General features: G+C 45.5%; 9 protein-coding genes across 9 annotated transcripts; 6 read left to right on the forward strand and 3 right to left on the reverse strand.

Annotated features, from left to right (window-relative positions):
- Nucleotides 1-236: 236 nt before the first annotated feature.
- F5Y00DRAFT_256733 (translation initiation factor eIF3 subunit) lies at nt 237-1497 on the reverse strand (the record flags this gene model as incomplete). Its single annotated transcript, XM_048010465.1, has 4 exons — nt 237-252; nt 306-1000; nt 1064-1161; nt 1476-1497. 4 exons carry the CDS (start codon nt 1495-1497, stop codon nt 237-239), a joined length of 831 nt encoding a protein of 276 aa, XP_047870163.1.
- Nucleotides 1498-3957: 2460 nt separating this feature from the next.
- On the forward strand, nt 3958-5800 carry F5Y00DRAFT_3443 (alternative oxidase). Its single transcript, XM_048013517.1, has 4 exons — nt 3958-4534; nt 4715-5084; nt 5140-5238; nt 5291-5800. The coding sequence occupies exons 1-4, from the start codon at nt 4265-4267 to the stop codon at nt 5620-5622; spliced, it is 1071 nt and encodes a 356-aa protein (XP_047870164.1). The 5' UTR covers nt 3958-4264; the 3' UTR covers nt 5623-5800.
- Nucleotides 5801-7233: 1433 nt separating this feature from the next.
- F5Y00DRAFT_222584 (GTP-binding nuclear protein GSP1/Ran) lies at nt 7234-9142 on the reverse strand. Its single transcript, XM_048005746.1, has 5 exons — nt 8485-9142; nt 8232-8324; nt 8005-8158; nt 7741-7946; nt 7234-7692 (listed from the first exon to the last, which is right to left on the reverse strand). Exons 1-5 carry the CDS (start codon nt 8542-8544, stop codon nt 7558-7560), a joined length of 648 nt encoding a protein of 215 aa, XP_047870165.1. The 5' UTR covers nt 8545-9142; the 3' UTR covers nt 7234-7557.
- Nucleotides 9143-9439: 297 nt separating this feature from the next.
- Nucleotides 9440-11030, reverse strand: F5Y00DRAFT_222586 (uncharacterized protein). The gene is made up of 4 exons (XM_048005747.1): nt 10743-11030; nt 10616-10688; nt 10229-10560; nt 9440-10157 (listed from the first exon to the last, which is right to left on the reverse strand). The coding sequence occupies exons 1-4, from the start codon at nt 10911-10913 to the stop codon at nt 10029-10031; spliced, it is 705 nt and encodes a 234-aa protein (XP_047870166.1). The 5' UTR covers nt 10914-11030; the 3' UTR covers nt 9440-10028.
- A 520-nt stretch (nt 11031-11550) lies between these two features.
- Nucleotides 11551-12824, forward strand: F5Y00DRAFT_222588 (uncharacterized protein). Its single transcript, XM_048005748.1, has 2 exons — nt 11551-12368; nt 12444-12824. The coding sequence occupies exons 1-2, from the start codon at nt 12016-12018 to the stop codon at nt 12586-12588; spliced, it is 498 nt and encodes a 165-aa protein (XP_047870167.1). The 5' UTR covers nt 11551-12015; the 3' UTR covers nt 12589-12824.
- A 236-nt stretch (nt 12825-13060) lies between these two features.
- Nucleotides 13061-14903, forward strand: F5Y00DRAFT_222591 (alpha/beta-hydrolase). Its single transcript, XM_048005749.1, has one exon. The coding sequence runs from the start codon at nt 13488-13490 to the stop codon at nt 14697-14699; it is 1212 nt and encodes a 403-aa protein (XP_047870168.1). The 5' UTR covers nt 13061-13487; the 3' UTR covers nt 14700-14903.
- Nucleotides 14904-16374: 1471 nt separating this feature from the next.
- On the forward strand, nt 16375-18584 carry F5Y00DRAFT_222595 (14-3-3 family protein). Its single transcript, XM_048005750.1, has 5 exons — nt 16375-16651; nt 16824-16831; nt 16935-17288; nt 17363-17450; nt 17513-18584. The coding sequence occupies exons 1-5, from the start codon at nt 16640-16642 to the stop codon at nt 17864-17866; spliced, it is 816 nt and encodes a 271-aa protein (XP_047870169.1). The 5' UTR covers nt 16375-16639; the 3' UTR covers nt 17867-18584.
- A 744-nt stretch (nt 18585-19328) lies between these two features.
- On the forward strand, nt 19329-23905 carry F5Y00DRAFT_222601 (SacI homology domain-containing protein). Its single transcript, XM_048005751.1, has 5 exons — nt 19329-21465; nt 21522-22057; nt 22109-22218; nt 22271-22380; nt 22430-23905. Exons 1-5 carry the CDS (start codon nt 19544-19546, stop codon nt 23742-23744), a joined length of 3993 nt encoding a protein of 1330 aa, XP_047870170.1. The 5' UTR covers nt 19329-19543; the 3' UTR covers nt 23745-23905.
- Nucleotides 23906-24122: 217 nt separating this feature from the next.
- Nucleotides 24123-25594, forward strand: F5Y00DRAFT_222602 (uncharacterized protein). Its single transcript, XM_048005752.1, has one exon. The coding sequence runs from the start codon at nt 24389-24391 to the stop codon at nt 25142-25144; it is 756 nt and encodes a 251-aa protein (XP_047870171.1). The 5' UTR covers nt 24123-24388; the 3' UTR covers nt 25145-25594.
- The last annotated feature ends 93 nt before the right edge of the window (nt 25595-25687 follow it).

Raw genomic sequence — 25687 nt, forward strand, 5'->3', positions numbered from 1 at the left:
CTCGGCTCGGTGCGCTCGAGGGGTAGGGGGAAGTGGAGGGCAAAGTCAGGGGGAGGGGGGGCAACTGGTATTCGGCAACCTAGGTATATTAGAAATGCAAAGTGCCCAGTGTTGCATGTAGGGGATATAGCTCCGAAAGTCCACCGCGGCACGTCTGTGGAAGGGGGCAGCCCATGCAAAGGTATCGTGAGGGTACCGTGACAAAGGCCACGATATTTAGATCTCCTTCGCGTTCTTCACATAAAGTCGTCACTAGGCAAAATGTTAGTTATAGGGAACATGTATAAAGAATCATGACAACTCACTCGCCGAAATCCTCCTCATAGGTACCAACGTCCGCAGTGTTGGCCCTGCTGGTCACCAGTGTAGTCTTGGTCTTCTGTGCCTTTGTCTTCTTGCCGCCCTTCTCAGCTGCCTTCTCTTCCTTCATCTTCTCATTGCTCAGAGTAGTGAGGGTGCTGGCAACCTTTTTGATCTGGTCGCTAGGTAGGTCCTTGGCAAGTTGCTTAGCAAATTCCTGGAGGAATAAGCTGTAATGTGCCTTCTTGTGATTCCCGGCTATAATCGGGACCATCGTATTGCGCAAAGCCTCGAATTGTGTCTTAGTCTGGGGGTTGAAAAGAGGTAGAGTACTGAGATCGACGGTCTTGGTAGGGTCTTGGGGATCAATAGGTACGGCAGAGCCAACAGTAGTAGCCTTGCGCCCGTTGCTGAGACTGATACCAGCATCGCCAAAAAGATCCTCGGCGTGCTTCAGATCGGATTCCTTTTCAGTACGGCGGATTCGTTCGCGTCGCTCGGCTTCGTCCTCATCCTCAGAAACCTCGAAGCCTTCAGCTATGCGGCGGGCACGCTCAGCCTTGTGCTCAGCGATACGTTGGGCCTTAGACTTTTTGTTGGCAGCAGCTTCGGCTTCAGCCTTAGCCTTGGCCTCGGCTGCCTTCTTAGCCTTCTCGCGCTCGACCTCGGAATCTTCAGCAGCATCCCACGATTCGAGGACCTGAAAGTAGTAAATTAGTACGTTAGGATCAACCAAACCAACAGATCAGTAATCCCGACTTACATCACTATCTTCAGCCTCTTCATCATCAAACTTGCTACGGCGGATAGCGCCGATAGGAGGGGAGGCTGGAGGAGTACTAGACTCCGACTCCTCGTCGTCTATATGTAAAAGAGTGGTCAGCCAAGATTAGTCGGGCCAGTTTAGAACGTCGGTTGCAGCGGCGCATTCGTCGCATTCGTCGCATTCGTCGCATTCGTCGCATCAATAGACGTTGGGGCAGTCCAATGGATGAGGAAGAACAAATGCAGTAAAGATCCACCAAGTCCTATCAGACGTTGCTTCTCCATAGATCTAGAAGATAAGAATGCGCCTCATCGCGGATGCCATGTGGTGATACAACTTGCTGATGTGGCAACTTCGAAGGGGAGCGCCTTTTCGCGTGTAAATACAATATAAGGAAATATTAACTTACCCCACTGCTTCTTAGGAGGCATCGTGAATGGATTAACGTTGATCTACTTCTAAGAATATCTAAGAATTTTGTATAGAAAAGAAAGCGTCGGCTGGCGATTGTAATAAAGGGGGTTGAGGAAAAAGATATGAGCGAAAGAAAGGATGGGTGAAGAATGCAAAAGTTGACTGACGACGGGAATCGGTGGGGATTGGGCATAAAATAGAAATGCGAGGTATTTCTAGCTTTGCCTAAAATTTTGTGCGGCGCTGTGCGTTACGGGACTACTGAAAGCTTACAAGTCGCAGTGACCGTTCGTGCCTGACACCATTATCCGACTAGAGTTTACAGGGCTCTTGCTACATTTGATTATCTTATGCATTACATTAACTTTAAGTATAACGTGCATGCTATGCCACAGGTATATTATGAACTTAATAAATAATAAACTTTTGTCTTTTGTAACTATTCTGTACAACAAACAAATGTAGTGTAGGTATATAAAACTACTAGACGCGGGGTGTGCGGGGCATTGAATTCTTTTAACTTCCAAATCTTTATCTATTTCCAGATCCATGTTCCTATCAGCGTTATCGCTAAGGAATTCCTATCTACACATGCTATGACGTTGGCATCCAGGTTCAATATCTGAAAATAGATCGTTCCGTACCTTATTTACATGCCTCATATTAAGATTTTAAAATTCAACCTACCTACATGCATGTGATCAGCCACATTTTACAATTAAGGATAGAAATAAACATTTAGGTTGGCAATCCACCTAACCTTTGCTATCTACCTCATTCCAGACGTTTTATATAGGTGCCCATGCAATAGTTCCCCTAGCAATTTGACTTGCCTAAGTGAAGTAAGCATTCATTATGCCTTCAACATACATATAGCTTTTTCTTTAATAGAACTAATTTCTTTAATAGAACTAAGCTACGGGTCTATACTGAATCTCATGATGCAAATACCCAGAAACCCGACATGGGCATCCCAAACCTTCTATCTTAAAATGTCATAACATAAAAAACGAGTATAAACCGAGAATGGACCAAACAAATAATCTACAAGTCTAGCACTCGAACATCCATACCTAAGATTAATAGCTACGCCCGCACAACCCCTAAGCTAAACTTAAGTCGAGTTCATTGGCGCAGACTTTATAGACCAGCACATGCAATTAGACGTTAGATAGTTGTTTTTATCAATAAGGTACTTGTGCTGTCTACGCATATACTCGACAACCGCCCCCTTCGGGTGCTGCGCTTTAATTAGGCATTAGCCCTGTAATTGGGGATAGCGTACAAGGATTAGGGCGAATAAGAGGCTATTCCCACCTTCATTAAATCCTGAAAAGGAAACAATATTTTCATAATATCATGAAATATTATGAAAATGGATGGAAGTTTGAAAATACTTTTAGAATATATGGGAAGCCCTCCCATTCGGAAGTACTTCGGATCAATCCCGAATTACAGGGCCAATCCCTAATTAAAGCGCAGCACCCTTTAGGGTGCGGTCGTTGAGTATACGCAGACAGCACAAGTACTTTAATCAGTTGCAAAGCGCATAGCATAGACCTCGCTTTGATCTACAACAACGTAAAATAATTGGGTCTCAGTTACATAGAATTCGTTGCTAAAATTAAAGATCCAATGTAATTCTAAAGATTTACAGCTTCGTTTTGGTACGTCGCGCGCATAAAAGGAGGAAAAGAGGAGCGGGTACCTCGATTCCGATGTTCGTATTTTTGGTTGAGTCTGAGTCACTTGAAAATGAAGGACATTTTGCGCTAGACCTTTAAGAGCATTCTGACAAATAAGAAAGAATCCGCCCGAGTTAGCATAACTATTCCAAGTTCCCTCTAACTAACAATATACTTCTAAACTTTCCTCTTTCAAAGAATTATCAACGGAAAATTTTGGGAGCATCTCTAAGATCTAGAACGTGAAGTATGGAGCTCAGTGACTACAATCTCCACGGGTTTGTTTTTTCCTTTCGCCGGTCCAATAAATGCTAAAGCAATTTTTAATGATAAGAATCGGGGTACGCTTGGGCCCTCTAGTACATGCAGCCCGCCGAAGGAATAGAGGAGCCCTTGAATGTCGCCGACAGCCGCTAAGACGAAGCCGTCTCCCGCCCGAAAATGTACCGGAACGCCCCGTTTCTCATATCGCTAAACTCCTATAATTCCCGACTTACAAAGACCACCTGACTGCATCAACCAGACTTCCAGCGATGAAAATATTTCGTACTACGGATCCGACTCACTGCTACCATGCTAGTGTCTATCATATTAGATATGTAGTATCCCATCTTTGCCAAGCATGAGGCTGTATGGGCATGAGTAAGAACTGCTACCTTAATTTGGACACGCTAACAAAGGAGACAGAAAAAAAAAAAGGTATCCGCCTCTTCGGCCTCTGTACTCGGCCTCGGCGTCTGGCCTTTGCTTCTGTTCCCTAGCCAGGGAAACATGCCGGATAGTCTTCGTAGCGTACCTGAATACTATTATTTCTTACTGTAGCCCCATTGTAGTTTTTTTCAATGTCACAAGAGACAGTTTGAGGTATTTGCCCAAGCATCTGACAGTTGATCTAAGCTGTCAGCATTGTAAGTCAGAAAGGTATAAGTATTTCTTGCTTCCTGAGGCACTCTCTTATTCCTTCCTTTGTTGCCACCAAATCAAGTCAAACACGTCTAGTTATATACGAGGCTAGTTACCAAAACTATCCTATCGTATTTTACCAATCCAAAAACTTCCATTGGTTGCAGTAATAGTCCCATCCCAGATCTATTCACCAATGCTATCAACTAAGGTCCAGACCAACCTTTGCAATCCAAAGCAAGCCACTCGGCTATCTAGAGCTGTGGCACCTTTACTTCACACTTCTACCCTTGGGTATTCAACAGGAATCCGTGTTGGGCTCATCGCGTCGGTCCAGCATAATGGAGGCTCACGAGCCTTTTCCACGACGCCCGTAACAAACTTTAAGGATTTCTTCCCAGCAAAGGAGACAGAAAATATCCGGCGCACGCCAGCAGCATGGCCTCATCATGGCTACACTGAAGAGGTTAGTCTCAATATTCCCCTTGTTATTATTCCGAGTTGGACATGATCGGTTCTTTAACCGTGAAATTTTTATTTTTTTTATTTTTTTTATTTTTTAAAAAAATGGCTTTTATCTATATATTCCCACTTCTTCGAAAAGGAAATATAAAACCGGCGTCTAACTAGTCAACTTGAATTATAGGAGATGCTCAGCGTCGTTCCCGCTCACCGCCCAGCCAAGACCTGGGGGGATTGGGTCGCCTGGAAGGTTATGCGTACGTGTAGATGGGGAATGGACTTCTTCACGGGGATGAAGAAGAGCCAAAAAGTGGACAAGGCGAATCCGACTACTGCCGTCGATACGATCCAACCCCTAACAGAAAGCCAATGGCTGCTGCGATTCCTATTTCTCGAGTCCATTGCCGGTGTCCCTGGAATGGTTGCGGGAATGCTAAGGCATCTCCATAGCATCCGACGACTGAAGCGAGACAACGGCTGGATTGAAACTCTCCTCGAAGAAAGCTATAACGAGCGAATGCATCTCTTAACTTTCATCAAGATGTGCGAACCAGGTGGGCATTGCATCTAAATAATTATATTGGTTTTATTTATTAACATATTAGCTAGGCTGGTTCATGAAGTTCCTGCTCCTTGGTGCTCAGGGGGTTTACTTTAACGGTCTTTTCTTGACTTACTTGATATCACCAAAGATCACACATCGATTCGGTAAGCAAGACGCCTCATTGTTTGATTATATTATGTACTGATTTTCTTTCAGTGGGCTACTTAGAGGAAGAAGCCGTACACACGTATACGCTAGCCATCAAGCAAATCGAAGACGGCCACCTTCCAAAATGGTCCGACCCGAATTTCGTCGTTCCTGAAATCGCCGTGAAGTACTGGAACATGCCAGAGGGGAAGCGAACAATGAAAGATCTCATCTTATATATCCGAGCAGACGAGGCAGGTCACCGAGGCGTGAACCACACCTTGGCAAACTTAAACCAGAACGATGATCCCAACCCCTTCGTCAGCGAGTACAAGGGCAGCCGGAACCCACCCCGACCTACCTTGAAGGCGGAAGGATTTGAACGGGAAGAGGTCCTCTAAATCCGTCGAAAGGTGCCTATGGGGTACCTATCTTAACAACTTATTGCATTCAATATCATTGGCTCAGGTAGAGAAAAAGGGTACACTCGGTTACGGTTATATCATTTGGCCTGCTAACATGTAGCATCACATTGGGATGGCGTTAGGTTTTGCTTTTGGGCTGGTTGGGAACCAGTCCCCCGGTCGGGTTTATGGCAATGACTAGACATCAAAAATACCCATAGAATGAACTCAGGTAGAAGGCGTACCAAGTTCATATCTCAACTCCTTTTAAACTAGATTAATCTCTACTTTCCACCTATTTACCAAAGCTAAGGCTTTAGTACAATTTCAGTTTCTTGCGAGGCTTCCCAGTGATGGTATTAATTTCAGTGCTGACTCGCAGTAAGTTGACAAACTCGCTTCGTTGGTTCGGAACGCTCCCATTCTACCCATAAAGAGCCTATCTATAGCTGCTAATATAAAATGTTAGTAACCAAAAGAACAAAACCCTAAAAGATATTATGTTCCTCTATCATGCAGATGTCAATGCCACCCGAATAGCACTACAAAGGAAAATCGCCAAGTACGTGTAAAAACGATCAAGATATGTCGTTATTCCTCGCCTCTTGTAACTCAGTGCTATGGATGAACGACTCCACCCAAAATTAGGTAGGCATTTGATGGCAGTAGTATTGGCGGGAACCGCCATTCTTGTAGCTTATAGTTGTCAGGTCTACGTGAAGTTTAATAATAATTATTAGTTACAAGAAGAGCAATTCCAAAGGAGCAGAGATATAATGGCTGGCCTATTAGCCTTGATCGCTGTTCTTAATACCATCTAGCTTTTTATATCATACTTTCGTACTAATAACTAGGTTCCTTGCGTTGTTATTCATCCAAGCATCTTTCTTTTCTTTTCTTTTCTTCCCCCCCCATATAGGTCGGTATTGTTTCTAAGTTCTCAAGTACCTATAAATTGTGATCTCCTCTAATGATAGCTCTAAAGATATTATTTGTGTCGAAAAGAGTTAGTAAGCATCCTCCTAGTATCTTCACATTTGACACATGATAGGATGTTGTAAGGAGTTACCTACCGTTTGGACTGTCCAACTATTAAGAGATAGTTACCTCTTTGGCATCCCTTTACTGGATATCTTAACAAAATTGTTAGGTCATGATTAGGTCTCAATTGATGCCAATAGTACCATCAAGCTGTGCGGATAGATATTCTAATACTAGTTGTCATTGCTTATCATAAATAGTACGTAGGTTGTTAGTTGTTAAGGTTCGTACTAGTTTCTGCATATTCTATTGGTGCATTATACGGGCAATCCCTGACAATCAAGCCTTTTTGGAGGACGACATGTGAATTGCTGATGTTATGTAGCGTTTAGGTCTCTGGGATCTTCATATTGTCTGCTATCGTCAATATCTTACGATGTTTCCTCACTCTTCGGGATAGTTGCTAAGAGTGGTTTTACCTCAATGCATAATATGACTAGATTTATGCAGTATCTAAAAATAAGACGGATGTTTATACAAGATATATCCGAATGTGCGATAAACGCAAGGGGTCTAGATTTATGATTATCTCATATATGTGGTAAATAAATATGTGACGTGTATTTCGGACCAAGTTTAAATATAGTTCAGGATTAGCAGTATATTTTTCATATTGCACAGACGTCTAAAAGGCGAAACACCTATGTACGTAATAGTAGACTGCAATTCCTTCTCATATAACTGTCTATTTAGGGGGGGTTTGCTATCTAGAAAGCTGCAAATGCAGCCATGCATCTGAAATCAACGGCCATGAAAGGTTATCGACCCCAACCCAGAGCGTACGCAGCCGTTCTGCATTAACCCGCACAAGTAGCCCCCTTGTCGTTCCGAACTTAAAGTATTACCATAATCCTCGTAGTCCACCAATCGTGTCCTCTCGTCGTAACTCATTTACAAGTCATCATCCTCATCCTCACCAGGCAGGGGCTGCTGAGCAGCGCTGTCCATCTCCTCCTGGTACTGCTTGAGAAGTGCCTCATCGACCACGGCAGTGGGGGGTGCCAGAGCGGGAGCAGCGACGAATTCCTAATTAGGTTAGCTATCGTGAATACCTGCGGGAGCGATCGAACTTACTAGTTGAGGGTTGCCAACGAGCTTGCGGGCCAGCCAGAGGAAGGGCTTCTCGAAGTTGTAGTTTGACTTGGCGGAGATATCGTAGTACTGAAGGTTCTTCTTTCGGTGGAAGGTGATAGTCTTGGCTTTAACCTTGCGTTCCTTCACGTCGACCTTGTTGCCGCACAGAACGATAGGGATGTTCTCGCAAACACGGACCAGATCACCTATGATACAATTATGAGTCAATACGAAAAAAAGAGGTCGGGGACCTATTCTACTTACGGTGCCAGTTCGGTACATTCTTGTACGTGATTCGCGAGGTCACGTCGAACATGATGATACCGCATTGGCCATTGATGTAGTAACCGTCACGGAGACCACCGAACTTCTCCTGGCCAGCAGTATCCCACACATCGAAGGTGATGTTGCCGAAGTTCTAATCATCGTTAGATATTTTGCGCTAGATAGGACGGATGCGATAGGACGAGGCGAGGATTAGTCCGACTTACGGTCGTGAAGCCGAGGGGGTGGACCTCAACACCAAGGGTTGCCATATACTTCTTCTCGAATTCACCCGTCAGATGGCGCTTGACGAAGGTGGTCTAATAATCACGGTCAGTGGCATGGTCTTCGAGATCAAAAGCAAAAGGCGGGGCAAATTATGCGCAGGGCGGCACATAGTAAACAGAGCTTAGCATGCCGGTAAAGGGCTGATAAGCGACAGGATATAGTAGGTGAGATCCAGAGGATGGGTGTATTTACCTTTCCAGTACCACCATCGCCGACAAGGACGAGCTTGAAGGTGGGCGTCTCGGTAGCCATTGTGGAATCCTCTGTCAATGTGAGGTAAACAGAAGATGGGGGAAGACTAGGCTCGGCGTTAGTGGGGGATGACTAAATGATGGAAAGGGAAGAAAAAGCGTAGAATGGTATTTTGTAACCTCGATACGAGTTATTGAAGATATATCGAGAAGCGGGCGAACGTACTTGATATTATTGAGAGAAGATCCGCTGAGAGTATTACGGGGGGTATTCGTAAAATAGTCGTTGAAATGATGAGCGGGCTAATGTTTTTTTTGAGAGTTTCGAGAGGCGGCGGGACCTGGCAAGAAGATCTAATAAGGTTGGGTTTCCCTCTGGAAAAAAAAATCGGGCGCACGGTTGCGGGGCAGCACGTGATCACCTGGGCATTAACGGAATGGGCGACAATGACGCACATTTGAGGTAGGGAAACGACCTTCCAGATGTATTATTGATAGCAAATAGGTATGTACACGTACCTAAGCAGGTAGTCTAACCAAAAATGCTATTTAATGTACCTATATAGGTAGGTAGGTACTATGTTGCATCTTTTTATCTTTTGCCTGCAAGGTACTTGAATCTAAGTCGTCAGGAACGACATATCTCCCTTACGTATGTATTTCCACTGTAGTTAAAATATACCGTATACCAGGCTATGAAGTTTTACCTGTTTCCCCTATTTCTACGTACTTGTTCAATGTTTTGATTGGCCTTTTATTATTATGAATCATACATGTATGTATAGAGTAGTTATTACAAATGCAAGGCAGTAAGTATTGTACAAAGTGTACATTTCCAATACATCAGCCTCGTAGCGTCTACATAGGATTTGCGTTGCTACCGTTGTTTAAACTAGGTATGTCCACCATGGAATTTAGCACTTATCTATTACTTTCCATGGCAACCATTTAAATTCCGTCTTCCTCTTCTCCTTGACTCATCCCCATAGGCAGCACTCGACTTCTATATTAACGAGTAGAATAAAATGATTTAGGTACTCAATATCCTAGACTGATTTTAGGCGTGGACATTAGGCAACTAGCAAGGGAGCTGCGGCAAACTCGCCGGCCGGATATTTAGGTAGATAGTGTCTTCCAGTTGGTAACACTGCGAGCCCAACGACTTTTATGTCAACAGCCCTGTTGCGAAGGAGGCTGGGCAGCGTTCAGGCTAGTTAAAAGTTAAATAGCATCTCGTATGTCCGTTGGATATCTGCTGGCGTGATTACCTCCTACATAAACTGGTTCGGGCTTCAAAGCTGCCTAGTTGTGTCGTATGAATACATAGCCAGATTTAAATCATCATCAATTATCCAGGCAGAAAAGACCAATGATTATCAATACTATTTGTCTCATACATCCGTTAAAAACGCCTTTGCCTCGCCTGGCGCTGCCTCGATTCGATGCGAGAAAAGAGGCGGCCTATTGCAACATACGGAAATGTTCGCATCTAGAATAGAACCAATAATTTGCTACCCCTTGGTATAATTGGACTATTAAAACTGCTTATAGCGGTAGGATATGGCATCCCAATAGGCCTCTTCCTCCCCAATTCCGTCGTGGGGTTAAATTCAGTTGTAGCTCTTGGTTTTGGTTGGATTCTATTCGGCGGGTTACCTTGACAAGAATCCTTTGCTGTATAGAAGGTCAGCCTTATGACATGAACCCCGTCTTAGCGTTGCGAATTCTCGTAGAGTTCAACTTACACCTTCATTTCCTTGGACGCACTCTGCAACTTTCTTGAGGCCGTCATGATTTCCCCTATTAACGTAGCCGAAATTTCGAATTTCATCTCCGGGTCTCAAGCCGGCCGATTCCGCCGGGCTGCCTGCAACGACACTATTCACTTTCGCAAAGGGTTCGTCTAAAGTTGCCGGGATCGAGTCGCCTAACATCTCGGCACGATTTGCTGAAGCAGGCGCGACATCATCAGCATCTTGTATGCTCGCAAAATGTTCATGTAGGTATTTCTCTAAGGTATTGAGGAGGTCTTTATAGTCATTTTTTAGGTGGATGATTCGAGCTCGAGTGGTGCGTACTATGGAGGAGGTTAGCTCATATTCAACAGTGTCTCTGTTAGAGGGAGCTCCTACTTTGCGCGACGTCAATATCCGCCCGAGGAAACCCATCGGCTGTAGTCAAAGGCGTTTCCATATTGACACCATGCTGTAGATAGAATCAGGACCGGTATTATAATAGGCTTGAATGTCAACTACTAACCGAGTCAAGTACGCCACTCAGGGCTTTTAATTCGGCTTCCATATCGTCTTTCTTGGCCTGAAGTTCAGCAAATGAGAGATGCTTTGCATTTCCATTTGCTAGCGGCCGGGACGAGGGTCCCGCAGGAACGGTAGGTGCGTGAATGTTGTCCATTCTTAAGGGAAGGCCCATGATAATATCGGATGAATCAAGTCATCATATGTTGAACATTGGAAGAAGATGATATCACTTTCCCCCATACGCTTGAATATGCGCTTTAGTTAAGGATTAGTTGAAGTTGAAGTGAAGTTTAGGCCCGCAGGAAGGCGCGTCAAGTGGGATGGCGGGGTCGACTACCTACATATACGTAACATGAAAGTATATCTGTACCTTGTACATGCATGCAGGTAATGGTCCGCTCTGGGGTAGCTGCCATAGATTAAGTTTAACTTCTATTTTATCTTTTATTTAGTACAGAACTATATGAAGTTAGGTTACTAAACGCAGTCATGATCGTCTCTTTAGCATATGTACCTAAGACTATTTCTTTATACGATCTTTTAGTATTAGGTAGTAATAGTCAGTGTTAGATATAATCAACGACTACTACTTTAAGATTTGATAATGGGAGCGACTTTGTATTGATAAATCAATATGTATAGATACCTTGGGTTATCTACCTAAGCAGTAAACACACTTTTTGTTGACTAGCTCTTTACAATATTTTGCTTGTTTAAGTTAGCTCAGCTATTCAACTATAAAGTGTGCAAGTTGGCAAACACATTTGTGTGATTAGGTTGGATCTATGCTTGAATATAATGGATGTATTAAGACCGTAATGTTGTTTGCCCCTAGCCCCTGCAGGTCCAGCCTGGCGGATACGCGCAGGAAACTGCTAGGCGGTATCTTGCAGGAGGAGCGTACAACTGTAGCGAATCGTTCGCCTAATTGAGTATGATTTGCAACATGACTTACACGTCTAACCGTGTCCTATGTACTACCTTAAATTCGTACTCGGCTTTCTCGGTAAGTTGCGAAGGGACGAAAAATGCAAATACAGGTACGTAGTGAATAGATGCAGGGCAGTGATATCCTAGTAGGGGAAATGCCGCCCCAAGCTGATGTAGGATTCGACTTAAAACGAAGTACTTGCGTGTTGGATCCACGAATTTCTGAAGATCGGGAACAGTCTACTAAGATTTCTCAACAGCAAAACTCGGCCCAACCCCGAGATATTTGATATTTTACGCCTTCATAACTTCACAACATCCAATTCACTTCTATAAATCATAAAATGTACGCTGTTACGCTTTTAGGCCTTTTAGGCCTTTTGGCCGTGCCGGCCACTTCGAAGGCCTTGAAATACGCCATTCCTGTGAGCCTTAAAGCCACCGACTGCACGTTCCCGGCCAACTATACCGTCTCCAACTTCACCATCTACACGGACAGAACAGACAGTAGTAAAAATAGTACCTCGTTCCTTTTCGATGACCCGAGAACTGGGATCAATACCAGCTGCAGCCGCAATTCGACCTCGAAGCTCATCGGTTCTAACCGATGGCCCTGTGATGACTCGAACGTTGAATTCATTTACCAGACAACTGGTATCGCAGGCCTAACCTTGATCGAGACGGCATGTCCTGGAAAGTACGTAGATTGTTTCTATATTGGCTCGCTACCCGACGCGATGACAGTGTCAAGATAGATGCTAACAGCGCATAGTGTTCCTCAATTCGAAGCCTCTGGCCTCATCAGGCCAGACCTTGCATGCACAAATTCCACATCGGGAACCACCTGTGTGGCTAAGCAGTCTCCGATTGTAGGAGATTTCGACAGTCTCGAACCCGCACCACCGCCTTCTCGATGAGCGTTGGTAACAAAAAACGATAGGAAATAATGGGAAGTCGATATTGCCTAGGGCACGTAATTATCATACGAGCTCTCCATGGGATTCGAATAGGTGATTACATATCCACAAGCAAGATGGGCGAGACGTTAGGTTTGCTTAATCGGACATTCCTACATCAGGTGGTGTTAGAGCTAGATAAAAAGCCACTTCATCGATAGTTATTATTAATCGCTTAATTGAGGCTCAATCAAGAATCTCACTACTTGTGTAGCTTAATGCTTAATTATCTAGCATGCGAAGGTGTTAAGAGTATTAGAGTAGAATAGGAATAGCGGAAGCCCAATCTAGTAGGCACCTATTACCTACCTAGGTGTTAGGTAGGTATGTAAGCCCTGTTACCAGCAATTCCCCAGAACGGTATACCCCGCGTTACCAACTACCTTAGTACCAATACACATACATGTGTTACTTCCTATTGGCCCTAGTAGTCACCTACCTCGTCATTTCTTGACTCGTTAAGAACCATCTGGGCAGGTAAACCCCAGCAATAGCCAGATCGTCAAGAAGCCAAAGGAAGAACCTCGTCTCATCTGTTAACATTGTCAATGTTATCACCTTTTAACCATAACAACTTTAAAACATCACATGGTCTCCATAACTAGATCCTGCTGAAAAGTAGCATTGGCGCGATACTTAATGCGCCAACGCGACTTCAATCGGGCGCTTTAGAGTTTCATCCTTTTATATAATACCTAATAGCCGACTCATCTTCCTATTCAATCATCTCTATCGTAGGCTCTATCGTAGGCCACGGGCCTGTCTTCTCTAGGACATGGCTATCCTCGATATTGATCTCTCAAGCAGAAATTCTCGACACTACGCACCCGAAATCACTACTAAACCTACCCTATAGTACGATGCTAATCTCTTTGTGGTTATTGTATCTAATAGCCACTATCGTGGCAGGGTCCCCTCTGGCGAATCAGTACCCTTTCCGAGAACAGAGCGATGCTACGACTGCTGATCACATCTCGAATGGCCTCTTCGCATCTCTCGAGCGTCTCTCCCGCCTAGTCGATATAACTTACTGCGTCGGCACCACTGGCATCACGCCGCCCTTTTCCTGTGCGTCTCGATGCAAGGAATTCCCAACCCTAGACCTTGTCACGACATGGAACACCGGAGTTTTGATGAGCGATAGCTGCGGCTATATTGCTATAGATCATGGGACGTCGCCAAGCGGAACTGATATCGAGGGCGATACCGTGGGTAGCAGGAACCAAGGGGCAATCATCGTCGCATTCCGTGGTACCTATAGTATAACAAATACCGTTATAGACCTAAGCACGATTCCCCAGGAATATGTTCCATACCCATCGCCAGATCAAGGAGGATCTGAACCACCCAAAGAATCAAAACATACTTGCAAGAATTGCACAGTTCACATGGGGTTCCTGGCATCGTGGAGAATAGCCCGGACCGTCGTTCTGCCAGCACTTGAACCATTACACGAACAACATCCTGACTACCCGATTTACCTTGTCGGTCACAGCTTAGGTGGCGCCGTCGCAGCGCTCGCAGCGTTGGAGCTTAAAGTCGTTTCTGGTTGGGATAACTTGGTCGTAACAACTTTTGGCGAGCCGAGGGTTGGAAACGATGGATTTGTTAAATATCTTGATTCGGTTTTTGATCTTGACGGTACAGGGAAGCAATACGAGGCACAAACATATCGGCGAGTAACACATGTGGATGATCCCGTACCGTTGCTTCCACTATCAGAGTGGGGATATAGATCTCACGCCGGCGAACTTTTCATAACCAAGTCCAATTTGCCTCCCGAACCTTCGGATATTCAACCGTGTACAGGGGATGAGGACTCCAGGTGTATCGCTGGTTCAGTTGGGGAGCCGTTTAGGACGGTTAGCCAAGCCCTAGTTGAAGAACGAGGGCGCGATGCTACTATGTGGACCGGAGGACTCTGGGATATTCCCAGCCGGTTCAAATTGTGGCAATTGTTCTTTGCGCATCGAGACTACTTCTGGAGATTGGGTTTGTGCGTCCCAGGGGGGGATCCTATTGATTGGGGCAGAGACAAATATCCTAATTTCACTACTAGTGATGAATTATGAGTCACAAATGGGTAACACGCTTTGTTTAATCCGAGATGAGGATCGGGTTTATTTCTAGCGTTCAATATGTTACGGTGATCGAATAAAAGGAATCAAATTTGATAATGCGATCACGAAAAAAAAAGAGAGAATCTAATTAAATTACTTTAGGTAACCTAATGTAGTATGAAATAATGCTTAATACACGGATTGATATAGTGGAACGTTATAATTAGAAATCATTAAACTATTTCGGACACTATTGAGAAATTTAAGGGACCAAATCTTTAAAGCGACTTTTGACAAGATGTTGTTGGGTTACCAAGTACGGCAATGATCACAAATCTACGGGCCAGGGGCTATGTATATGCGTACAATCAGACTTGGAAAGATATTCACATGTAATACCTATTATGAGGCTACTAACGGAGTACGGTGAGCAAACCCGATGGAGTGGGTTCAAAGGTCATGATGTCTTGGCGATAGTACGGTGAAGTCTGCAAGATGGAGTGTTGACGGCTCGTGACAGGGCCGTTTCGACTGACCGCGCTTAATCGCGTGGGATTGACTTCTTGTGGGAGAGGAGGGACTCGTGACTGGAAGAAAAGGGTGCCAACTCAGCCAGCACCACTAGCCTCAGGAGAGTGATGACAACGCATGGGACCGACGGACCACACGATGATAAGACCCTGCGCGTTGGGGGGGTCTTGGAGGGTACCTGGGTACGAATGATGTTTTTTTCTTTTCTATTTGTCTATTCCGTAGGTAAAGTGCTGTATGATACCTTTAGGACATACATAATATACTCGTCTAGGACATCTCATACTAATATTAACAATATAATATAATCACGAGCTGTATATATGTAAAGAAAACGGGGATACAAACAATATGGTTTGGGGGTGGCTTTGCTGCTGACTGATTGTGATATTCAACATTCGCGTTCTCGTTTCTCGTCTCATTCCGCTGCCGACTCGCGCAAGAACTCTGCAGCGGACATGCAAGTCAGCGTCCGGATTATTGATAGGATCTCGTCCGATGTTGACTGATATCTTGGTGAAGGATGAGACGATTTCGTCGCGTCTCTCTCTCTCTCTATTATATGCCTTTTAATAAATAATTTCCATAGGTTGTTACCGAAAGGTCTAGGTCAAAATTTCACGGATACCCTTTTTGTTTCTTGAGCACCTTTCTGGTGGACAGTGGACCAGTTATTTCATTCTAAGGTTGAGGCGGACGATAGTGGGGAAAGGCAGGCTGCGTATCGTGTAATCTGATTTGGGAGAGAACAAAAAATAGAGTTAAGGGTTCTGCTAACGTTTAACGTCGATACTAATTTACAATAATGCAAATTAGCGCATTGGTTCGTTGATATTTCTAATGTTTATGATCAGGCATTCGCGGTCTTGATATTGTTGTTTACATATTGCCCATTGATTTGTTGTTAATGTACCTATTTGTTGTTGATGTATAAATGTACATAGTTAAGTACTGATATACTTGATAAGGCGTAAGATATCGAGAGAAGATTCCAGGCCGCCAGGCCGAAGACGGCAATGAGGGGCAAGCAAGCCCTGAAAATGATGGAAAGGTGTACGGTAGCACAACCTTACTTTACTGGACCAGGCGCTAGCCGCTACATAGAATAGAAGGGGGTGGAACGAAGGTACCCATGTACCCTTTCTTTCCCGCACAAGCCAGGTGCCAAAGTTGGAGACTCAGGCGCAATTTTGGACCTGGTAGCCCTGGCCGCATTTACACTACTGATTTCTCCTCCCGCACCTTAAACCTCGTCGATTTTCAACACCCTTCAACTTTGACGTACCTGTAAACAATCCCATCTTTCCCTGCTCACCAACTTCCTCAATCCTGCACCCAAACAGTTCATTCCCAATCTCCATTCCTACATCCCCTTTTTCTATCGCCTCTAGGCTCAGAATCCTCTTCTCAAACCGCCCAAGATGACTACTGAGGTAAGTTTTCGATACTCCTACTCCCCTTTCCACTCCCCAGGACTGCCTTGTTTCGGGCGACGCTGCTATTCGCCTCCGCCGCGCCCGCGCACTGCTGCGTAGCCTTTAGTTATATCCTTACTCTGGCATTCTATGGATAATGATCATGCTAACATTGCTTTCTACCTTGTAGCGTGAAAGGTTCGTACCGCATACCCCCGCCGTATCTAGTCCCATACTTGATGCCGCCTTTTTATGTACCAAGGGGGGGAACACGAGTCCACTAACTAGCGTGTTGTAACAGCAAGACTTTCCTAGCCCGCCTCTGCGAGCAGGCCGAGCGTTATGATGAGATGGTCACCTATATGAAGGAGGTTGCTAAGCTTGGTGGAGAGCTCTCTGTTGACGAGCGCAACCTTCTATCTGTTGCCTACAAGAACGTGGTCGGTACCCGACGTGCCTCTTGGAGAATCATCTCGTCGATCGAGCAGAAGGAGGAGTCCAAGGGCTCTGACAAGCACGTCTCCACTATCCGCGACTACCGAAACAAGATCGAGACCGAGCTCGAGAAGGTTTGCCAAGATGTCTTGGATGTTCTGGATGAGAGCTTGATCCCCAACGCTGCCACCGGCGAGTCCAAGGTCTTTTATCACAAGATGTTAGTTGCCTTTTTTTTCATCGCGATGTAGTCTTATAATGGCTATATACTAACGTTTGGTTTGCCCCACATAGGAAGGGTGATTATCACCGCTACTTGGCCGAGTTTGCGTCTGGCGAGAAGCGAAAGGTCGCCGCCACTGCCGCCCACGAGGCTTACAAGGTTAGTCTATATCATAAGTATAAACTGTATAAGTGTTCTAATCTCACATTTCTCCTTTTTAGAGCGCTACCGATGTCGCACAGACTGAGCTCACCCCGACGCATCCTATCCGTCTCGGTCTTGCTCTCAACTTCTCCGTATTCTACTATGAGATCCTCAACTCGCCTGACCGAGCTTGCCATCTCGCCAAGCAGGCCTTCGACGACGCCATCGCCGAGCTTGATTCGTTGTCTGAGGAGTCTTACCGCGACAGCACTCTCATCATGCAGCTGCTCCGTGACAACCTGACCCTATGGACCTCATCAGAGAGCGCCGAGGGCGAGGGTGCCGCCGCCACAGAGGCTGCTAAGGAAGACAAGCCCGCTGAGGAAGCTGAGAAGCCCAAGGAGGACGCCCCCGCGCCCACCGAGTCTTAGACTACCTTTCATGGATAAACCTCCTTACCTCAACTGAACATGCATATTCTGTAATACTTTCCGAAGGGCCAGGGTTCTGTTGATACCCAAACTGGCGAAGATTTGTAGCATCGGTTGGGGAGGACGTTAAAGGTGTCTGTTTTGGACGCGATAGTGAAATTTGAGCAGAGTGTCGGCTTTCACTCCAAGATTCGTCAGTAAAAGGCTGCTTTTAAAGTAGGCCCTCTACTTGGCAATGCGATAACATTTTCCACAATTATGGCTGTATTTCAACTACCTCTACCTGTATAGGGGCGGCGAGGGCTCGTTGGTGGTCGTGTGGACGGTTTCATACACGTTTCCCCTGTTTGTTTTTTGTGGTTTTTTGAGATGATATATCTCACGTTTTCCTTTGATCCAGCACCCATTGCAACATCCCCTAGAGTCGACCTTGTACGCCGGTCCTTTACGTATCACGGGAAGATTAGGTAGTTTACGGGTCCGCTTTCGGGTGGAATTGCAAAATGATCCATGCCTTAAGATTCACCAGCCGGAGGGAGAGAAAGTCTAGCTTGGCTTTTCGACGATTCGGCTCGAACAGACTGCGATACTTAATTAGGCTGGACTTCTGCTTTGATGCGTGTGTTTACTGCATTCGTCAATCAATCCCCCCCGATCCGCACCTACGCAATGCGTATGCCCCGATATCAGAAATTAAAAAAGCAAAACTTAACCCTGACTTTATAGGCCTTCCCATGCTTAGATCTGACGTGCTCGTAATACTCTTAATGATCCCTTTTATCCTAGTAGGTAGTGACGTGACACCGTAGTATAATCCTAGTAATGGGGTGGTTTGCTTTAAGCTATTGAAATATTCGGGATGGTAACTTGATTAACACAACCAAGTTCCTAGTCCTTTAGGTATTTTGATAAGATATTCGTATGTATATTTCTTCTCACAACGATCACTCTTCCCACGACGGCTTTACTTTGCCTGCTATCTACTGTAGACTTTAATATAAGTTGGCTTGTTCTAAAATTTCCCAGCATTTACACGCTGCTATTTAACTCGCAGTATATGCTTCAATACAGTACTCTTAACACCTGACACCTATATAAGTGATACTACCTACATACATGTCGGCCCATACCATTCACGTCCAACTGTAAATACATGTACCTACGTATATATTTTAGGTACATTAGTAGCCCGGGCGTACTGCTGGCTTATCTCACGTGAAGTGCAAAGTTACCAGCCGTTACCTTATGTACTTACATATGCTTCGCAAGGTAAAGTATTGCCTATTATAGGTACCTAACGTACAGGGGGGTGTTTAGGTTAGGTAGTCTCAGCCTCATACATAGATAGGTACCTAGGTACACGGGACCCCCACTCGAAACCGACCCTCTTTTCATAGGGAGATAAGTGGAAGATACTATCTTCTCCCCACAATTGAATTTAACCAATTTAATCCATCAATTCGCAGGGCTGATCCTAGGAAAAGCCAAGGCTAAACGTCACAGGGCCAACTTTCATCAGTACCTAAACTTTCAAAGCAGCATATACAATACATAGATGCCGCCTCCGTACATTTTTCGTTCAACTACTTGACTCTCAAATTTGCCCAGGTAGCATGTGCTACTTTTTCAAACAGCTGCTGTCATCTTCCTGCTATCCTGCTGTCCTGCTAGTTCAGCATGGATCAGTATCCATCCGTAACTCGAACTCTCACTGCAGCCCCGTCGGCTGAGAAGTCCAGCCAGCTACTCATCCGCGAATATCCTCACCGAGCCATCGCCATTAGAACATCGACCCATGCCTTGATCTTCCGATATAGCCCTAGTACAAGCGAGGCGATCGCCAATGGCTCGCTTGCATCCGTCTCGTCAGCACGACCCCGGGCTGCCGGGGAAGGCCCCGTGTCTAAATGCATGGTCGAATTCTCCCCCGTCTCTAAGCAGCTGCTTAGCGACTTCAGACCTCTTACTCCCCGGCCCATATACGGGACCCTAGGTCTCATATCTATAAACCAGGACGTATTCCTATGTGTAATCACACAAGCGTTACGTGTGGCGACGGTGCGTCCCGGGGAGACGGTCGAGAAGATTGCGAGTGTCGATTTCTTCTGCCTCAATAGCTCCGAGTACGATAATATCGTATCCCTAAATACATACGAAGACGAGATATCCGAGTCCATGTCACCCTATGGACAGAACCTCGGTCGGAGAGAAGGCGAAATAGAATACCCATATCAGGAGTTGCAGAAGCTGTTAAGCAATGGCAGTTTCTACTACAGTACAGACTTTGATCTGACTAACAGGCTTCAGGATAGGCCCATAGACTCGGACACATTTGACATTGACAATTTTGATGATTCCTTCTTATGGAACTATTTCATGATTAGTCCTCTAGTTCAGTTTAGATCTCGGCTCCTGGCGCACGAGCGCGAGGCTCTCGATGCTTCTAGGATTTTAACCTCTGCTATACGAGGATTCTGTTTAACCATGACGATCCCCCAAAGTGCAGCGCCTTTACGGGATGGCAGGTCCGGTCTTCCTTCCTTTCTCACTGTTATTTCCCGCCTATCATGTAAACGAGCTGGCACTCGCTTCAACAGTCGAGGTATCGACGATGACGGGCACGTGGCCAACTTCGTGGAGACGGAAACTATTTATTGGAGCCCATCCGGCGTTCTCTTTTCGTACGCGCAAGTCCGTGGCTCGGTACCAGTGTTCTGGGAGCAGACTCCAGGGCTCATCCCTGGTCAGCAGAAGATAACGGTCACCCGTTCAGCTGATGGGACACAGCCAGCCTTCGATAAACATTTTGAAGATCTAGAACAGACTTATGGCGCCGTACATATCGTTAATCTGCTCAGCGCAACGAAGCCGGGCGAGGCCGAGCTAACACATCTATTTCACTATGGTTTAGAGCATTGTTCACTTAGCCATGCTGGTGAAAAGCAGTCTGCTGATCATGCTTTGCTACGGGAGACCGACTACGATTTCCACATGGAAACTAAAGCTGCGGGATATGAGGCTGCCCGGGAAATCCGCCGATATATTGAACATTCGGCTGATGGATTCGCGTATTATCTTGCTGAGCTCACAGATGATATGGCTGATACGAATGAGCCGGCGGGCCATCAAAGAATGGTGGTTGTGCTTCAGCAGGAAGGAGTCTTCCGGACAAATTGCCTCGATTGTTTAGACAGGACTAATCTAATCCAGACGCTGATCTCACAAATGGCTGTTGAGGCCTTCTTGAATCATCGTGGAGAATATGCCGCGTCGGATTTCTGGATGCGTCATTCTACCCTCTGGGCTGACAACGGCGATGCTCTCTCTAGAATATATGCCGGAACAGGAGCTCTCAAATCTTCCTTCACAAGACATGGCAAGATGTCTATAGCTGGTGCATTTGCGGACGTCCGGAAAAGCGCAACGAGGCTCTATATTAACAACTTCGCCGATAAGGCAAGGCAGAATACGATTGATATGCTCCTAGGGCGGTTGGTTGGTCAAACTCCTGTTCATCTCTTCGACCCTATTAGCGACTATATATCTGGTGAACTCAGTAAGCGTAGTGCCGAATACTCATCGACGGAGAATATTACGATGTGAGTCTTGAGATATCCTAGCTACATGCTAATCTAATAATACTAACTCTCTATAGGTGGGTTGGGACATTTAACCTAAACGGTCGTACTAATGGTGTTGACGAGGATCTGTCCCCTTGGCTTTGCCCACGGGAACTCGGTTCGGTGCAACCTGAGATAGTGGCTGCTGGGTTTCAGGAGATCGTTGAGTTGAGCGCGCAGCAGATCATGAATAGCGATCCTCGTAGAAAGCAGCTATGGGAGCGAGCTATTAAAAGGACCCTAAACAACCGTGCTAAACAACTAGGAGGCGAGAGGTATGTCCTACTTCGTAGTGGACAGCTGGTTGGTGCCGCTTTATGCATCTTCGTAAAAGCATCATCGCTTCCTAAAATAAAGAATGTCGAAGGAAGTGTTAAGAAAACAGGCATGTCTGGCATAGCAGGAAACAAAGGCGCGGTTGCCATTAGGATGGAGTATGCGAATACTCAACTGTGTTTTGTGACAGCTCATCTTGCCGCCGGGTTTGCCAATTACGACGAGAGAAATAAGGATTACGCTACTATTCATCATGGATTACGATTTCAAAGAAACAGGGGTATTGACGATCATGGTAAGTGAACCAGTATGCCTAGTACTCTATTTGTTACTAATTTATCTGTAGACACGGTCATCTGGCTTGGTGATTTTAATTACCGTATTGGACTATCACATGAAAAGGTCATGGATTTGATTCAGAAAAATGATCTGGAGAGCCTCTATGAGAATGACCAGGTACGACTAGAATACAACATCAAACGAATAGACGGTTGCTAATATGCTCCAGTTAAACCTCCAAATGGTTGCCGGCCTTTCTTTCCCATATTACTCAGAGGCTAGAATTACCTTCATGCCAACTTATAAATTCGACGTTAATACCGATAGATATGATACCTCGTAAGTTTCTATAGCATACGCCCTATGAATAAGGCTAACACTAGGACAGCGAAAAAGCTCGTATCCCGGCGTGGACAGATCGCATCTTACGCAAAGGCACGAATATAAGGCAACTGTCATATAACTGTGCCCCGTTGCGTTTCTCAGATCACCGCCCGGTATTTGCTACGTTCCAATGCACAGTGAATATCATAAACGAAGCACTTAGAGAACAGATTAGCCAGGAGCTGTATGAACGCCGCAAAGCCGAAGTTGGCCACACGGCGTCAAGTTTGATTAGTGAAGATGACGAAGATGACGAAGATCTAATTGGGTATGATCCTATCGAGCCAGGTTTGCCTCCGGCGAGCTCAGACCGACAGAGATGGTGGCTCGAGAACGGCAAGAGGGCGCAGTCTACAGTTGGTCCACCTAAGCCTAACAACGGGAACCGTGATAATTCAACTGTGATGTTAAATCCTAACCGTCCCTCAAACCCGTTTTCTCCAACCGAGGAGCCTGATTGGGTTGCGATTCCCAGATCCAATTCAAGGCTCTCATCATTTTCTAGCATCTCTAGCTCGCCATATGAGCATATCAACCACTCTACTCTTCTATCATCATCCGCCGCATCCAACTCCTCGCCTAGAAAGCTACCGCCACCGTTTGATCCAGTGACATTGCCCGTTAAATTCGGTCAGGTCAGCTTACTTGACGAGCAGACACCGATACAGAGAAACGAGGCTCCGCCGCCGCCTCCGCCTAGAAGGCAGACCTCCACAGGCTTCGTGCAGCCCTCTCAGACGCTCACCCCGTTGGGCGCGCAATCAGTATTACGAGAAGCGAAGTCTAATGGTTTACAGCAGCCATTACAGGCAGTATCATCATCGTTATCATCATCATCTCAAACGTCGAATAAGTCTAAAGCACCCCCACCTATAGCAAGGAAACCAGTTCATCTCATGTCTACTTCGCCAACGACCAGTCCAGCAGTATCCGAAACTGGTAGTTTTAGTTCGCTCATAGATCAGCAAACACCGAAGCCATCCATCCCACGTAAAACTTCTAACGCTGTTTCTAATCTGACTTCTAGACTTGAAGCTAGTAGATCCGGGGTTTTGACGGGCGGGATGCACAAGACGATGACTATGCCACCTCGTCTAGAACCCATTTCGTCTAACGAATATCCTGTTGGTACGTCAAGTCGAGTGTCTCTACCTGGACTGGGAAACATAGAACGCAAGCCAAACCTGCCGACTCGCCCGCAACCCCAACTACAGGGTATACAACCGCCTCAGCCAGAGGCTCGAAAATCTACCGTCGACCTCCTGGGCGGCGACGACGGGGTTGACGTGAACGGGTGGGAGACGTTGAAACCGAGTTAGTTATTTTGTGTCGCATTTACATAGACGGGTACTGGGTTGTCAAATTTTAATACAGCATGGTGTTTTACGGCGTTAAAAGAATTGAAGATAGACGAGTATACACGTATATACAGGTCTCAGTTGTGAGACTACCCGAGATAAAAGCTTTGTTTTACTTGTAAGACGATTTGAAATGGTTGTGACATTGTGACATTGTTGATGTGCTAAATATAGTTTGGATTTGCATGTTATTAGTATAACATCGAAGTGTACCTAATATGTTAGGTAATTAACCTAGCCCATTGTGTAGGTAGTTTCGGTCAGCTGCTGCCACTAAGTAAGATAAGATAAAGATTTAGGTTAGGGATGCCGCGTCCGAGTCAGGCGTTATATCGATAGCTCCAGTCTATGTAAGGTACCTAAAAGGTTGTTTAGAACAAGATTGTTTGGAACATCCCTCGAAGCTTCAATAGATTGCTCAATCATACCTACTAATTCTATGATTATTCTATCACTCGAGCGGCAGAAACCTTTGCGGCCTGAGCTATTCTATACCGAACGATCGAACTCAACATACTACCATAATATGTCTAGAAGCTTGAGAGTAGGTTCAGAGCATTTCCAAGGATATATTGGCATTCGAATTATACGAGTCTCCAAACAAAATGTTATCCAATAGAAAATTACGGGTGATCGAAACCTGGAGAGCCGAAGTCAAGTCAACCCAGAATTATTGCGTGTGCTCTAGGCCCTGCTTAGGCTCGTCTGAAAGCACAAATGAAGCATCAGAATCTACGTCGACTACATCCGTAGGTATAGACAGCAATCCACAATCATCACATCAATCTGATTCTACCGAGTCTACGCCTCCTGTCACCCTTTCGCCAACGGACATTACGGATTCGGAACTTTTGGGCAAACCAACGTGTCCCAATTGTCAATTGCTGATTGATCGAGACGTATCGCTCAACGAGCTTAATGAGTGTGGGGAGACTGGTCTCGTACGCAAGGGAAGCCCACGGTCCTTATCCGGCTTGGACAAGCTGGATGAAATTATACTGTGCTATCAGGATTTGGCCGCCGATAAACCCAAGAAAAGTAAGATCAAAGACCACTTATTAAACCCGATCACAAACCTCAAATCTTTAGGGTCCAAGACTGTAGCCTCCTCGGGAACATTGAATAAGGGGATGCGCAGTCTAAGGTCTCTCAAGGCCAAGAAGTCCTCGTCGCCGGGCGATAATGTTGTCAGCGTTCGAAGTAACCGTCCCCGCGCTACAGAAATCTACGCCCAGTACAGGTGTGATGCCTCGTCCGCAGAATCGAGTGATGACGAGCGTAAGAGGCCTATGCTATCTATCGAGGAACGCAGAGATCGTCTTCGAAGAGCTCGCAGCCTAGCGCGCCGTACGAGGGCTTAGATTGCCATCTCGAACTCAGATGATGCACCGAAAAAAAAGATTGATTAGACGTTATACGGAGAGGCTAGGGTATCATGGAAAAGAGTATATTCGATGGTTTGAGGATACGATGCCAGGTGTCCTTCTTCTTCAAAGCGCTGGTTTCTTGGGATGTAATCATCATAATAGCATAGGCCATGTCTACATAAGGGAATGGCAAAGGCGTTAGAGAGGATGGCCGGACTTTAGATACGGATACAGCGGCATTCGAATTTTAAGAATAGGAATATCCATTAGTCTTAAGCGTCGGGTTCTGGTTTGTCAGAATGGGACAGGAGCGCGTGTGGACAACTCTAGCTGTTGATGTTTAGTCGACTACACTGTTTGTTATATCGTATGAGAAGGACTCTCCGTCCACTGAATTCAAGCTCTAATTACAATTCACTCTGTTTGGAAGTATATATATAGGTATATATTGGTGTTATATAAAATATAAAGCTTTTTAATTGGGTGGTAAACGAGGTAGAGAATGAAATAGCTAGAATAACGCAGGCCTCAGATTTA

Source organism: Daldinia vernicosa, assembly GCF_022497035.1.
Source record: "Daldinia vernicosa strain CBS 139.73 unplaced genomic scaffold F5Y00scaffold_1, whole genome shotgun sequence".
NCBI lineage: Eukaryota > Fungi > Ascomycota > Sordariomycetes > Xylariales > Hypoxylaceae > Daldinia > Daldinia vernicosa.